The sequence below is a fragment of the Cervus elaphus genome, chromosome 33, assembly GCF_910594005.1.
Source record: "Cervus elaphus chromosome 33, mCerEla1.1, whole genome shotgun sequence".
Taxonomy (NCBI): Eukaryota; Metazoa; Chordata; class Mammalia; order Artiodactyla; family Cervidae; genus Cervus; species Cervus elaphus.
The window spans coordinates 71,955,278-71,967,748 of record NC_057847.1 but is presented as its reverse complement, the minus strand read 5'-3'; the positions used below and the strand labels follow the sequence as shown (position 1 = coordinate 71,967,748).

Sequence of the window (12,471 nt, the reverse complement as noted above, 5' to 3'; positions counted from 1 at the left end):
TTAAGTACCAGGAGTCAAAACTAGAATTAGAATGGATTAACTCCTGATTTCAAGTTCTGACTCTGGGGGGCAATTGACCTGAACATAAACTATAAACTGTCTGCATCAGGTTATCTCAAACTGTGTTTACTCCCAAGTTTCTGGTTCTGATTTAGTTTATCAAGTATGTAAAGTCTGTTACTGTTACACATTTGAAAATAACACACTCAAATGTGGCTTATTCTCTTTCATAACTGGAGACCTACTTTCCAAGCCATCTTCAATCTGAGAACTCTCAGGAAATTGGCAACTTGAGAATTATTTCTCCTTACCTGATGTTGGCTCCACAGTAAAGGCCTGATGAGGATGGACCACAGTGACATGAAATTCAAAATCCACAGGGCAACTGCACCACAAAGGAATCACGTAGCTTTTGCTGCAAAAAAAAGAAGAAAACTGTATAATATTATTTTTCTTTATAACTAGCTCTTTTGGTATCAGAGAATACCCAGGTTATGTAATAAACAACCACAACCACAAGGAGAGTCAACCCTTACACACTCATTCCCTGGTGACAGCTAGCCGATAGCACCTTCTGGGTGCTATGGCAGGGTCATGTTTCAGAGAGCCTGAGCCTATCTTGATGGCAAAGTGAAATGACCCTTTTGCAGTAGTAGTTTTGGGGATACAGTAGATTTCAAATACGGTTTGAAAAATGATGCCAGGAGTATTTTTACTTGGCTTTAAATTCATTATTTGGAAATATTCCAAATATAAAGAAAATATTGAAAATAATAAGAGAAAGATCCCTTTATCCACTACCAAGCTCTATAAAATCTTCTGCTTTGGGTAAACCAATGTCTTACTTTAACAGATATAAAACATGCAGAACAGTTGAAGCTCCCTGTCTACCCCTTCTTGGTCCTCTGCTCCTTCTTGCCTCCCCAGGGGTGACCTTTACCTGCATTCACCATCATTCCCATGGATTTTAGAAATATCACCACATACATATGTGCCCATAAAATGTATCCTATTTATCACTTGTTTTCAATTATACTGTTCTAAAACATGCTAGTTTTACCCAGCATTATGCTTTTGAGATTGATCCACGATGACACTTGAAGTTCTGTTCATTTGTTTTAACCAGCAATAAGTAATTCGTTGTTGGCCGACATCACCTTTCTCTCTCTGCTCTCGTGCTGAGAGGTGTATAGGTTGTTCGTGTCTTTTCACTGCTTCAGTGTGGTGATGACAGCCCTTCGGGGGACCCCTTATGCGTGTGGGCCAGAGCTGCTCTAGCTGTGACTGAGAAATGGAATTACTGGCTAGCAGTAAAGTGAAACCATCAGCTTTGCAAGGTATGGCCTAAGTGCCCTCCGAAGCACTTGAACCAATTGATCCTCCCATGAGCAGCATCTAATTACCAACACAGGATTCTCAGACTTCTTCCAGCTTGATGGGGGTGAAATTGTATGTCACTTTATTTTCATTTCTTTGAGGTTGATCCCACTCATTTTACCCATTGGGTTTCCTCTTCTATGAATTGCCTGTGTGTATTCTTTGCCCATTTTTCTACTGGATTGTTCTATTCTCTTATTAACTTGGAAATTTTAGATATTAATGTTTTCAATTACATCTATTGATATAAATTCAAGATAAGGGTCATTATACAGAGCAATCACTTCGGCTAACAGTGAGATGAATACTTCATAGCTTTTTTATTTTTTAAACCAATTCATAAATTCTGTCCTAAATCAGGCTCTATTAGAAGTATCAGTCCATCCATCTTAACTGTATGAGACGCTTTCTAATTCTGAAATACAGGGTACCTAAAAGTCATGACGTTTTTCGGGGTAATTCAACCTAACCACACTCAGGCCCCACTGAACATCAGGTATTTTACAGCACTGGGCAGATAAAACTAACATTACAAATTACATGTCTCTCAAGATGATAAATGACACTGCCCAAACCTGGTCCCTGAAGATGAGGTCAGTGACTTACAAAGTACCTGGGCTGTGTGGGCCTCCAGTCCGTATCCCCAGGGGTCTGCTCAGAGTTACCCCAGCAGCTGCTCAGGGATCCTCTGCTAAAAGTTGAATGTTTACATTTTCCTGAACTAAAACAAACAAACAGAGACTGGCAGTGCTTTTTATATTTACCCAATCTGTAGCTAACTTCAGAGCTCTGATAATTCCCATAGAAAAGGTGTCAGAGTATTTGTTTAATGATGATTACATGAAGCCAAGTTCCTGATGCATTAATCAGTCGGAAAAACAAACAATTCCTTAAGGGCACAGAATTCCAAGTGGCTTGATTCAGGAGACACAGCAGTGGCAGGAATAAGGCAGTGGAAAAACTGAACTTGGCTTTCATCGTTGCTGTTCATACTATGAATGTCAAATTATGTGACTGGTTTCCTTCATCATAAATCAACGGCGATCTACATTAATTTGGGTTAAGAGAAATTCTGGCAAATAGGAAGCTGAGTTTATTTAGAAGTTTTCCATATGTGAAGAAACAGAATCCCATTAGATTCTGGGGGCTTTAAAAATTCTCAACTAAATTCCATTGCTAAAATACAATAAAAAGTGACTGGCAGTGAAGAAACATGAATAAATATACATATCCTATGCCTATGAATCCTCTGACACAAATAGGAGCCTGAATTAGAGTTCTTCTATGATTTATAGAAAAGTAGCCAATTAAAATATTAAAGCATAACTTTCCTGGTGGGACAGTGGTTGGGAGCTCTCCTGCCACCGCAGGAGTCATAGGTTTGATCCCTGGTCCAGGAGGATTCCATACGCCATGGGACAGCTGGGTCTGTATGCTGTGGGTGCTGAGGCCCGTGTGTCCAAGAGCTTGTATATCACAAAAGAGACTGCCCTCCCCATCCCCACCACCCATCCTTGCTCTCTGCAATTGGCAGGGGGCCTGCATGCAGTGGCGAGGGCCCAGCGCAGCCAAAATAAAGATAAATAAATAATATTTTAAAAAATTAAAGCAGATAGAAATTAATACTCTTCAAGTAATGACAACTTTTATCCCTGCTACTTTATTATTTACACATTTAATCAAATACACTAAGGCTATGTATAAAAATATATTAAGCACTTGAAAAGACTTGTGACTTATTTTTAATAAAATCCAACTCAAACTTTTTAAATACCAGTCTTATGATCATGTACAAACTCTGTGCCTGTTAGAAGAAAAGAGTACCAATTTGCCTCACAGAAAGTAAATATTATAAAATAATATAAACTCAAATTTCTTTCTTGTCCCTTTTCTAAATAAATGCTAGAAGAGGGCCAGACACTGCATTAATTTCCAGTAAATTATATAACATTTGTTTCTACTTTACTCTGATGTTATTTTCATCATTTACCCTAAAATCTACCACTGTTAGCCAGGAGTAATCAACAATTTCCTGAGAGAATGTACAATCTTGTGAACTTATTGGGGATGACATAAAAGCAAATTTCTTCTCTAATTAAAACCCTCCATGTTTAGAGAGTGGACTGAGTGAGCCATCTTGACATAAATAGTACTGGACCCCTTTTTGGAGAATGAAGGTTGACTGATAATGTCACTGAGAGGGACTGTATGGGGCTTTCCTGGAACAGACTCCCCGCCCTGACCCCCATGTCCTCTACCCGCCTCTTCACTGCAGAAAAACTGTGGTCTCCTAGACCTCCCCTGAGTTCCAAAGAGTCAATTTAATCAGAGAATGAGAAAACGGAGAAAGAAAGGAAAACCATCAGGCAAGACAAAATTCTAATACTTTAGCCATTAGACAAACTCAAGGACCTTCAGTCCCTCCTCAAGGGCCATAGATAATATTCTGGGCCACATCCTTTGAGCTGTCTTATAGCTACTGAGATTCCCACCAGGTGGGAGAAGTTGCTGGTATGCTACCCACAAGCATGTAGACTCCAGACTGGTTGGGACCAGAAGGTTGACGATGCTGACTCCTGATAACCTCACCACAGTCCAATCAGAAGAATGTCCGTGAGCTGACCACACACCCCACTACCCTCTTTCTTCACTCTGTCTTTAAAAACCTTTCCCTGAAACCTTTCAAGGAGTTCAGGCCCTTTAAGCACTAGGTGTCTAGACTCCTTCCTGGGTGCCTGCAGTTAACACTGCACTTTCCTTCACCATGACCTGCTGTCATTAGGATGGCTTTGCTGCAAACGGGCAAGCGGACCCAAGCATGATTCAGTAACACTAAAAAGCATGACAGACGCTAACTTATTACAAGATGCTGGATTCAGAGGGCACAATAAATTAATCATCAGCTATTACATGTTACTTGTAACCATCAAGATAAAGGGAAGCCTCTTCACAGAGACATATGTAAAATTTAAACCATAATGTAGACTATGTAAACATGTCAATTTAGCAGGACTTTTCCCTTGTCAATTACTCACTGATACAGGAATCACTTAGAGATCCAAAGCTGTGGACAGCAATGATGTATTTGCGTGAGACCTACTTCTTTTCAAATGTACAGAAGACTCATGAGAAAATCAAATCTGAGCGAGCTCATCTATACTGGGACTTCCCTGGCGGTCCAGTGGTTAAGAATCTGCCTTACAACGCAGTAGACATGGGGCTGATTCCTGGCTGGGGAACTAAGATCCCACATGCTGGGGGGCAGCTAAGCCCATGTGCTGCATCTGAGCCTGTGGGCCTCAACTACAGAGCCCATGCACTCTGGGGTCCCCGCGCCATAACTAGAGAGAAGACTCTGTGCTGTAACTGAGAGCCTGAGTGTCTCAACCAGGAGCTGAAGCAGGCAAAAATAAATACATAGATATGAAAACAAACCCATTTTTTTCCTACTGAGAGGTGGATCCCCGGACTCCTTCCCTGGGATCTGGGCTCTCTGGCCACTCAGCTCCCGGAGAGCAGTGGAAATAATGATGCTGCACTGCTTTCCTAAGGTCATACCCAGGAGACTGGCATCCCTCGATCCTCCTGGGTGCTCACTTTGTTGCTGGGTTGGCAGGAAGTGCAAGCAGCCTTCGGAGAGACCCATGCGGAGAGAACCGAGGCTCCCAGCCCTGCACCCAGCTCAGCCCAGGAAACAGCCAGCATGCGAGTGGACCATCCTGGGAACTGGATCCCTTGGCTTGGCTAAGCAGCCTCAGCTGACTTTGCACAAAGGAGGACAACTTTCTCCATCAAGGAACCTTCAAAATGTAGATCCGGGAGCAAAACAAATGAACTGCTGTTACTTTAAGCCGCTGCTTCTAGGGTGGTCTGTCACACAGCAGGAAGGAAAAACCAGATCCAGACAGCACTCTCTCCTCCTCACCTCACTTCTCCTGTAGTGAATGACAGCCTTTACCCTATTCCCGGTGGGAATCTTGGCTTGGGCATTTTAAAGTCTTTTTCTCTTTTCAGTTTTACTCTTCACAAGTCCCAGCCATGTGCTTGTGCCTCAGCCAGCCTGGGAGGTAAGCACTGTTATTCTGCCCATTTCACAGATAAATAAACCGACCAGTGTGGGGCTGTCCAAGGACATACGGTTAGTAAGAGATGAGGCTGGAATGGTGAGGATCAGAAGGTGGCAGAGTAGAAGGACATGCGCTCATCTTCTCCTGAGAACTCCAAAATTACAACTTCCTGCTGAACAACCACTGACAGGAGGATGTTGGATCACACCGAAAAAAGATACCCCATGTCCAAGCGCAAAGGAGAAGCCCCAGCAAGAAAGTAGGAGGGGCAAAATTGCATTTAGAATCAAACTCCATACCTGCCAGAGATGCTTGGACGGCTCAAACAAAACCTTGTGCACACCAGGAGACCCCACAGAGACTGAGCCAGACCTGCCTGCGTGTCTGAGTGTCCCCTGCGGAGGGATGGGTCAGCAGTGGCCTGTCACAGGGGCAGGCGCTCTGGGTACAGCAGACCTGAGTGTGGCATAAGCCCTCTTAGAGGAGCTCGCTATTAACCCCACCACAGAGCCACCAGAACTTACCCAGGACTAGGGAAACAGACTCGGAGGGCCCAAACAAAACCTGTGTGCACAGGACCCAGGAGAAAGCAGCAGTGACCCCACGAGAGACTGACCCAGACTTGCCTGTGAGTGTCCAGGAGTCTCCGGCAGGGGCGTGGGTTGGCGGTGACCTGCTGCAGGCTCAGGGGCACTGAGGGTGGCAGTGCACAGGACCTTTTCAAGGACGTCGCCATTATCTTCATAACCTCCCCATAGTTTGATTTCAGGTCAAAAACAGGGAAGGAACATAGTCCCACCCATCCACAGAAAATTGGACTAAAGATTTACTGGGCATGGCTCCGCCCATCAGAACCAAGAACCAGTTTCCCCCACAGTCAGTCTCTCCCATCAGGAAGCTTCCATAAGCCTCTTATCCTCATCCCCCAGAGGGCAAACAGAATGAAAACCACAGTCACAGAAAACTGATCACATGGACCACAGCCTTGTCTAATCAAGGAAACTATAAGCCATGCCGTGTGGGGCCACCCAAGACAGATGGGTCACGGTGGAGAGTTCTGACAAAATGTGCTCCAGTGGAGAAGGGAATGGCAAACCATTTCAGCACTCTTGCCTTGAGAACCCCATGAACAGTATGAAAAGGCAAAAAGATATAACACTGAAAGATGAACTCCCCAGGTCGGTAGGTACCCAATATGCTACTGGAGAAGAGTGGAGAAACAACTCCAGAAAGAATGAAGAGATGGAGCCAAAGCAAAAACAATGCCCAGTTGTGGATGTGACTGGTGATGGAAGTAAAAATCCAATGCTGTAAAGAACAATAATCCATAGGAACCTGGACTGTTAGGTCCATGAATCAAGGCAAATTGGAAGTGGGCAAACAGGAGATGGCAAGAGTGAACACCGAAATTTTAGGAATCAGTGAACTAACATGGACTGGAATGGATGAATTTAACTCAGATGACCATTATATCTACTACTGTGGGCAAGAATCCCTTAGAAGAAATGGAGTAGTCAACCAAAGAGTCCAAAATGCAGTACTTGGGTGCAATCTCAAAAACAACAGAATGATCTCTGTTTATTTCGAAGGCAAACCATTCAATATTACAGCAATCCAAGTCTATGCCCCAACCATTAATGCTGAAGAAGTGGAAGTTGAATGGTTCTATGAGGACCTATAAGACCTTCTAGAATTAACACCCAAAAAAGATGTCCTTTTCCTTATAGGGGGCTGGAATGCAAAAGTAGGAAGTCAAGAGATACCTGGAGTAACAGGCAAGTTTGGCCTTGGAGTACAGAATGAAGCAGGGCAAAGGCTAATAGAGTTTTGCCAAGAGAATGCACTGGTCATAGCAAACACCCTCTTCCAACAACACAAGAGAGGACTCTACAAACGGACATCACCAGATGGTCAATACCGAAATCAGACTGATTACATTCTTTGCAGCCAAAGATGGAGAAGCTCTATGCTGTCAGCAAAAACAAGACTGGGAGCTGACTGGGGTTAAGATCATGAACTCCTTATTGCCAAATTCAGACTTAAATTGTAGAAAGTAGGGAAAACCACTAGACCATTCAGGTATGACCTAATTCAAATCCCTTACGATTATACAGTGGAAGTGACAAAAAGATTCAAGGGATTAGATCTGATAGACAGAGTGCCTAAAGAACTATGGATGGAGGTTTGTAACATTGTATAGGAAGTAGTGATCAAGACCATCCCCAAGAAAAAGAAATGCAAAAATGCAAAATGGTTGTCTGAGGAGGACTTACAAATAGCTGAGAAAAGAAGAGTAGCTAAAGGCAAAAGAGAAAAGGAAAGATATACCCATTTGAATGAAGAGTTCCACAGAATAGCAAGGAGAGATAAGAAAGCCTTCCTCAGCGATCAATGCAAAGAAATATAGAGGAAAATAATAGAATAGGAAAGACTAGAAATCTCTTCAAGAAAATTAAGAGATACCAAGGGAATATTTCATGCAAAGATGGGCACAATAAAGGACAGAAATGGTATGGACCTAACAGAAGCAGAAGATATTAAGAAGAGGTGACAAGAATACACAGAAAAACTACACTAAAAAGATCTTTATGACCCAGATAACCATGATGGTGTGATCATTCACCTAGAGCCAGACATCCTGGAATGAGAAGTCAAGTGGGCCTTAGAAAGCATCACAGTGAACAAAGCTAGTGGAGGTGATGGAATTTCAGCTGAGCTATTTCAAATCCTAAAAGATGATGCTGTGAAAGTGCTGCACTCAATATGCCAGCAAATTTGGAAAATTCAGCAGTGGCCACAGGACTGAAAAAGGTCAGTTTTCATTCCAATCCCAAAGAAAGGGGATGCCAAAGAATGTTCAAACTATTGCACAATTGCACTCATTTCACGCGCTAGCAAAGTAATGCTCAAAATTTTCCAAGCCAGGCTGCAACAGTATGTGAACTGTGAACTTCCACATGTTCAAGCTAGATTTAGAAAAGGCAGAGGAACCAGAGATCAAATGGCCAACATCTGTTGGATCATCCAAAAAGCAAAAGAGTTCCAGAAAAACATCTGCTTTATTTACTATGCCAAAGCCTCTGGCTGTGTGGATCACAACAAACTGTGGAAAATTCTTAAAGAGATCAGAATACCAGACCATCTTACCTGTCTCCTGAGAAATCTGTATGCAGGTCAAGAAGCATCAGTTAGAACAGGACATGGAACAACAGGCTGGTTCCAAATTGGGAAAGGAGTATGTCCAGGCTATATATTGTCACCCTGCTTATTTAACTTACATGCAAATGTCAGGCTGGATGAAGCACAAGCTAGAATCAAGACTGCCGGAAGAAACAGTAATAACCTCAGATACGCAGATAACACCACCCGTGACAGAAAATGCAGAACTAAAGGGCCTCTTGATGAAAATGAAAGAGGAGAGTGAAAAAATTGGCTTAAAACTCAACATTCAGAAAACTAAGATCACAGAATCAGTCCCATCACTTCATGGCAAATGGATGGGGAAACAATAGAAACAGTGAGAGACTTTATTTTCTTCGGCTCCAAAATCATTGCAGATGGTGACTGCAGCCATGAAATTAAAAAGACACTTGCTCCTTGGAGGAAAAGCTGTGACCAACCTAGACAGCATGTTAAAAAGCATAGACATTAATTTGCCAACAAAGGTCCATGTACACAAAGCTATGGTTTTTCCAGTAGCTATGTATGGATGTGAGAGTTGGACTATAAAGAAAGTTGAGCACCAAAGAACTGATGCTTTTGAACTGTGGTGTTGGAGAAAACTCTTGAGTGTCCCCTGGACTGCAAGGAGATCCAACCAGTCCATCCTAAAGGAGATCAGTTCTGAATATTCATTGGAAGGACTGAGGCTGAAGCTGAAACTCTAAGACACTGGCCACCTGATGTGAAGAACTGACTCCTTGGGAAAAGACCCTGATGCTGGGAAAGATTGAGGGCAGGAGGAGAAGGGGATGACAGGATGAGATGGTTGGATGGCATCACTGACGCAGTGGACATGAGTTTGAGCAAGCTTCTGGAGTTGGTGATGGACAGGGATGCCTGGAGTGCTGCAGGCCATGGGGTCACGACTGACTGATGAACTGACTGAGGGGGGAAAGAAAGCAGGACCCCAGGACCCGAACTCTTCACTGGCATACTGTGTCCCGCTCCTCAGTCTCTAACAACCACAAAAAACTAAGACGTCGCACTGTTCACACCGACAGCTTCTTCCCCATTGATTTTCTCTTCAAAACGGATCCACCTGGGCTTTATTCGCTGAGCTTTTTGAAAGGCAAGTTCTTCAATTAGTCCATCATCAAGAAAGGCTTATAAAACCCCAGGACTTTTTCTCAATTGTTACCAACCTCCCCTCAAGTCCTGGCATGCATGCAGAGAGAAAGGGGTGGGGGTGTCTGGGGACTGCCCAGTTAGTTTCCTTCAAGCCTGAGGTGTAAATTGCTGTATTCAGAAGATGACCAACAAAAATAGAAAAAAATCAGACAAAATGGTTAGTTTCTTGATAAGCCAGGTCCCCAGATGAATGTGCCACAATTTGAAAAGATATGAAGAGTGCAGAGTAAATTATGTTTCCGATTTCAAGTATGCCCTTGCATCTCAGGTAATTTATCTTCCTGTGAACTTTCATATGCTGCTTATCTCACTTTCAAAGACACAATTAACTGGGCCTGTGGCCTCAAACCAGAAGCACAGTGGACCCAGGATCTTTAATAAGGACAAACACAAGTTTACATAAAGAAATGGTCACTTAACAGGCATCTAAGTTTTTTTGGGTTTTTTGCTTTTACAGAATTACACACCATCCTTACTTTAGACTCAGCTTAGACCAATATTGGCCTTCCCAGGTGGTGCTGGTGGTAAAGAATCCACTTGCCAATGCAGGAGACATTAAGACATATGGGTTCAAATCCTGGGTTGGGAAGATCCCCTGGAGGAGGGAATGACAACCCACTCCAGTATTCTTGCCTGGAGAATCCCATGGACAGAGGAGGCTGGTGGGCTACAGTCCATGGGGTTGCAAAGAGTCGGACATGACTGAAGTGGCAGCAAACACACACTAGACCAATATTAGAGGCAAAGACCAAGAAGGAGGCAAGGGGTCAGGGAGGTCTGGTGCTTTTTCTCTTGCTGCTGTGACGGTCAAGTTCCTTTCTTGCCCTTAATTCAGTTTCTTCCCCAACCCTACTTAGTTCTTCCCACTGGTACAATTTTACACCCATCCCAGTAGTTTAGGAAAAGATGGAATTCTGAAAACACTAGGGGACAACAGAAGTATTATTAAATGAGGTCCCCTTGCATACTTGGTTAAGGAAGTTAAGATATTTCTCTGGGGGTGGGGCGGGGAAGGGAACTGAATTTCGAAGAAGTTAGAGGTGACCTGGTGACATGTTACCTGTCATCCACAGAGGCAATATGTACCCAATTCATATTTCTAAATACCTTTTTTAGAAAATGTATATACCATAAAATTTACCCATTCCTAAGGGTACAGTTTGGGCTTCCCCTGGTGGCTCAGTGGTAAAGAATCTGCCTGCAATGTAGAAAGCCCAGGTTTGATCCCTGGGTTGGGACGTTCCCAAGGAGGGCATGGCAACCCACTCCAGGACTCTTGCCTGGAGAATTCCATGGACAGAGGAGCATGCCGGGCTATAGGCCGTGGGGTCGCACAGAGTTGGACACGCCTGAGGTGATGAAGCAGCAGAAAGGGCACAGTTGAGTGGAACTGGGGACATTCACACTGTTGTACAACCATCACCACCGTCCTTCTCCAGAACTTCTATCACTTGCAAAATTGGAACTCTGCCCCCATTAAACTGTAAGCCCATCCCCTAGCCTCTGGTACCCACCCTTCTGCTCTCTGTCCCTAAACATGATGAGTCTGAGTATCTGCTCTGAGTGGAATCACACAGTACGAAAGACCTTTTAAAAACTAAAGGATAACTTCACTTAAAGATGAAAATAGTAATAGAAATAATACCTTGTATAGAAAATAGCATCTACAACTCACTAGAGGTACAGATAATGTGGGGTAAGGGATGAAATTCAGGGCTGCTCATCCTAGTCACGGCAGGTCCCTGGTTGCTAGCTACTCTAAATATTTTGACAAGCATTGAATAATCACATTCTAGGGAATTCTCTGGTGGTCCAGTGCTTATGACTCTGTGCTCTCATAAGACACATGGCATGACCAAAAAAAAAATCACACTCTAGACACCATGCCATCCACAATATTTACCTTTGCCTCTTCCAGGAGTATATGCTGAAACTCTAAATACTAGACCTGGGAGCTAATCTATGAATAGTTTTCATAACGATATTTTAAAGTTTCTTACTGTTAGTCCATGATACTAGGTTGGTAGTTTCATTTAAGCCATATAATGCATCTATTAAATTTAACATATTATTCCAAGAATTAATACAAAAACTAGAAAGCCCTAAACAAAAAAAGTACTCCACCTTTTACCACTGCCCCTGATACACACATTCCTAAACTGACCATCTGTTGGTGTTGCTCCAATCCTTAGTACCGTGCAAACCAAGGGTAATTTTCCAAATCAAATTTGCACAAAATGCAAGGGAGAAAAGCAGAGTATTACAGTTTTCAAGCTAAGCTCTAATAAGGTCAATACCGCTTTCCTAAATTTTGTTTTTCAGCCTTTCGATGACTTTCTCCAGGAGTCAAAAGTTTGGGATTCAACATTTTGTGAGAAAAACTTGAAAAAAAAAAAAAAAAAGAACGAAACAAAGTAATTTAGGCCTTCTATTGAAAGCTCTCTTTGGGACTTCCCTGGTGATCCAGTGGTTAAGAATCCACCTTCCAATATAGGGGACACAGGTTCAATCCCTGGTCCAGGAACTAAGATCACATGTTCCTCAGGGCAACTAAGCCCACGCACCATGACTACTGAAGCCCGAGCGCCTACAGCCTGTGCTCGGCAACAAGAGAAGCCACCGCAGTGAGAAGCCCGTGTCCCACAACTAGAGAGGACCCTAGGAGACTCTCAGGTAA

General features: G+C 43.1%; 1 protein-coding gene across 2 annotated transcripts in view; it reads right to left on the bottom strand.

Moving 5' to 3' along the window:
• The window catches only part of CFAP221 (cilia and flagella associated protein 221), a 113,921-nt gene that overhangs the window by 74,033 nt on the left and 27,417 nt on the right, over nucleotides 1–12,471 (bottom strand). For both annotated transcript variants that reach the window (XM_043894920.1, XM_043894919.1), the window contains exon 7: nucleotides 312–415. In XM_043894920.1, coding sequence (XP_043750855.1) covers nucleotides 312–415 — 104 coding nt within the window. The remainder of the gene's footprint in view (nucleotides 1–311; nucleotides 416–12,471) is intronic.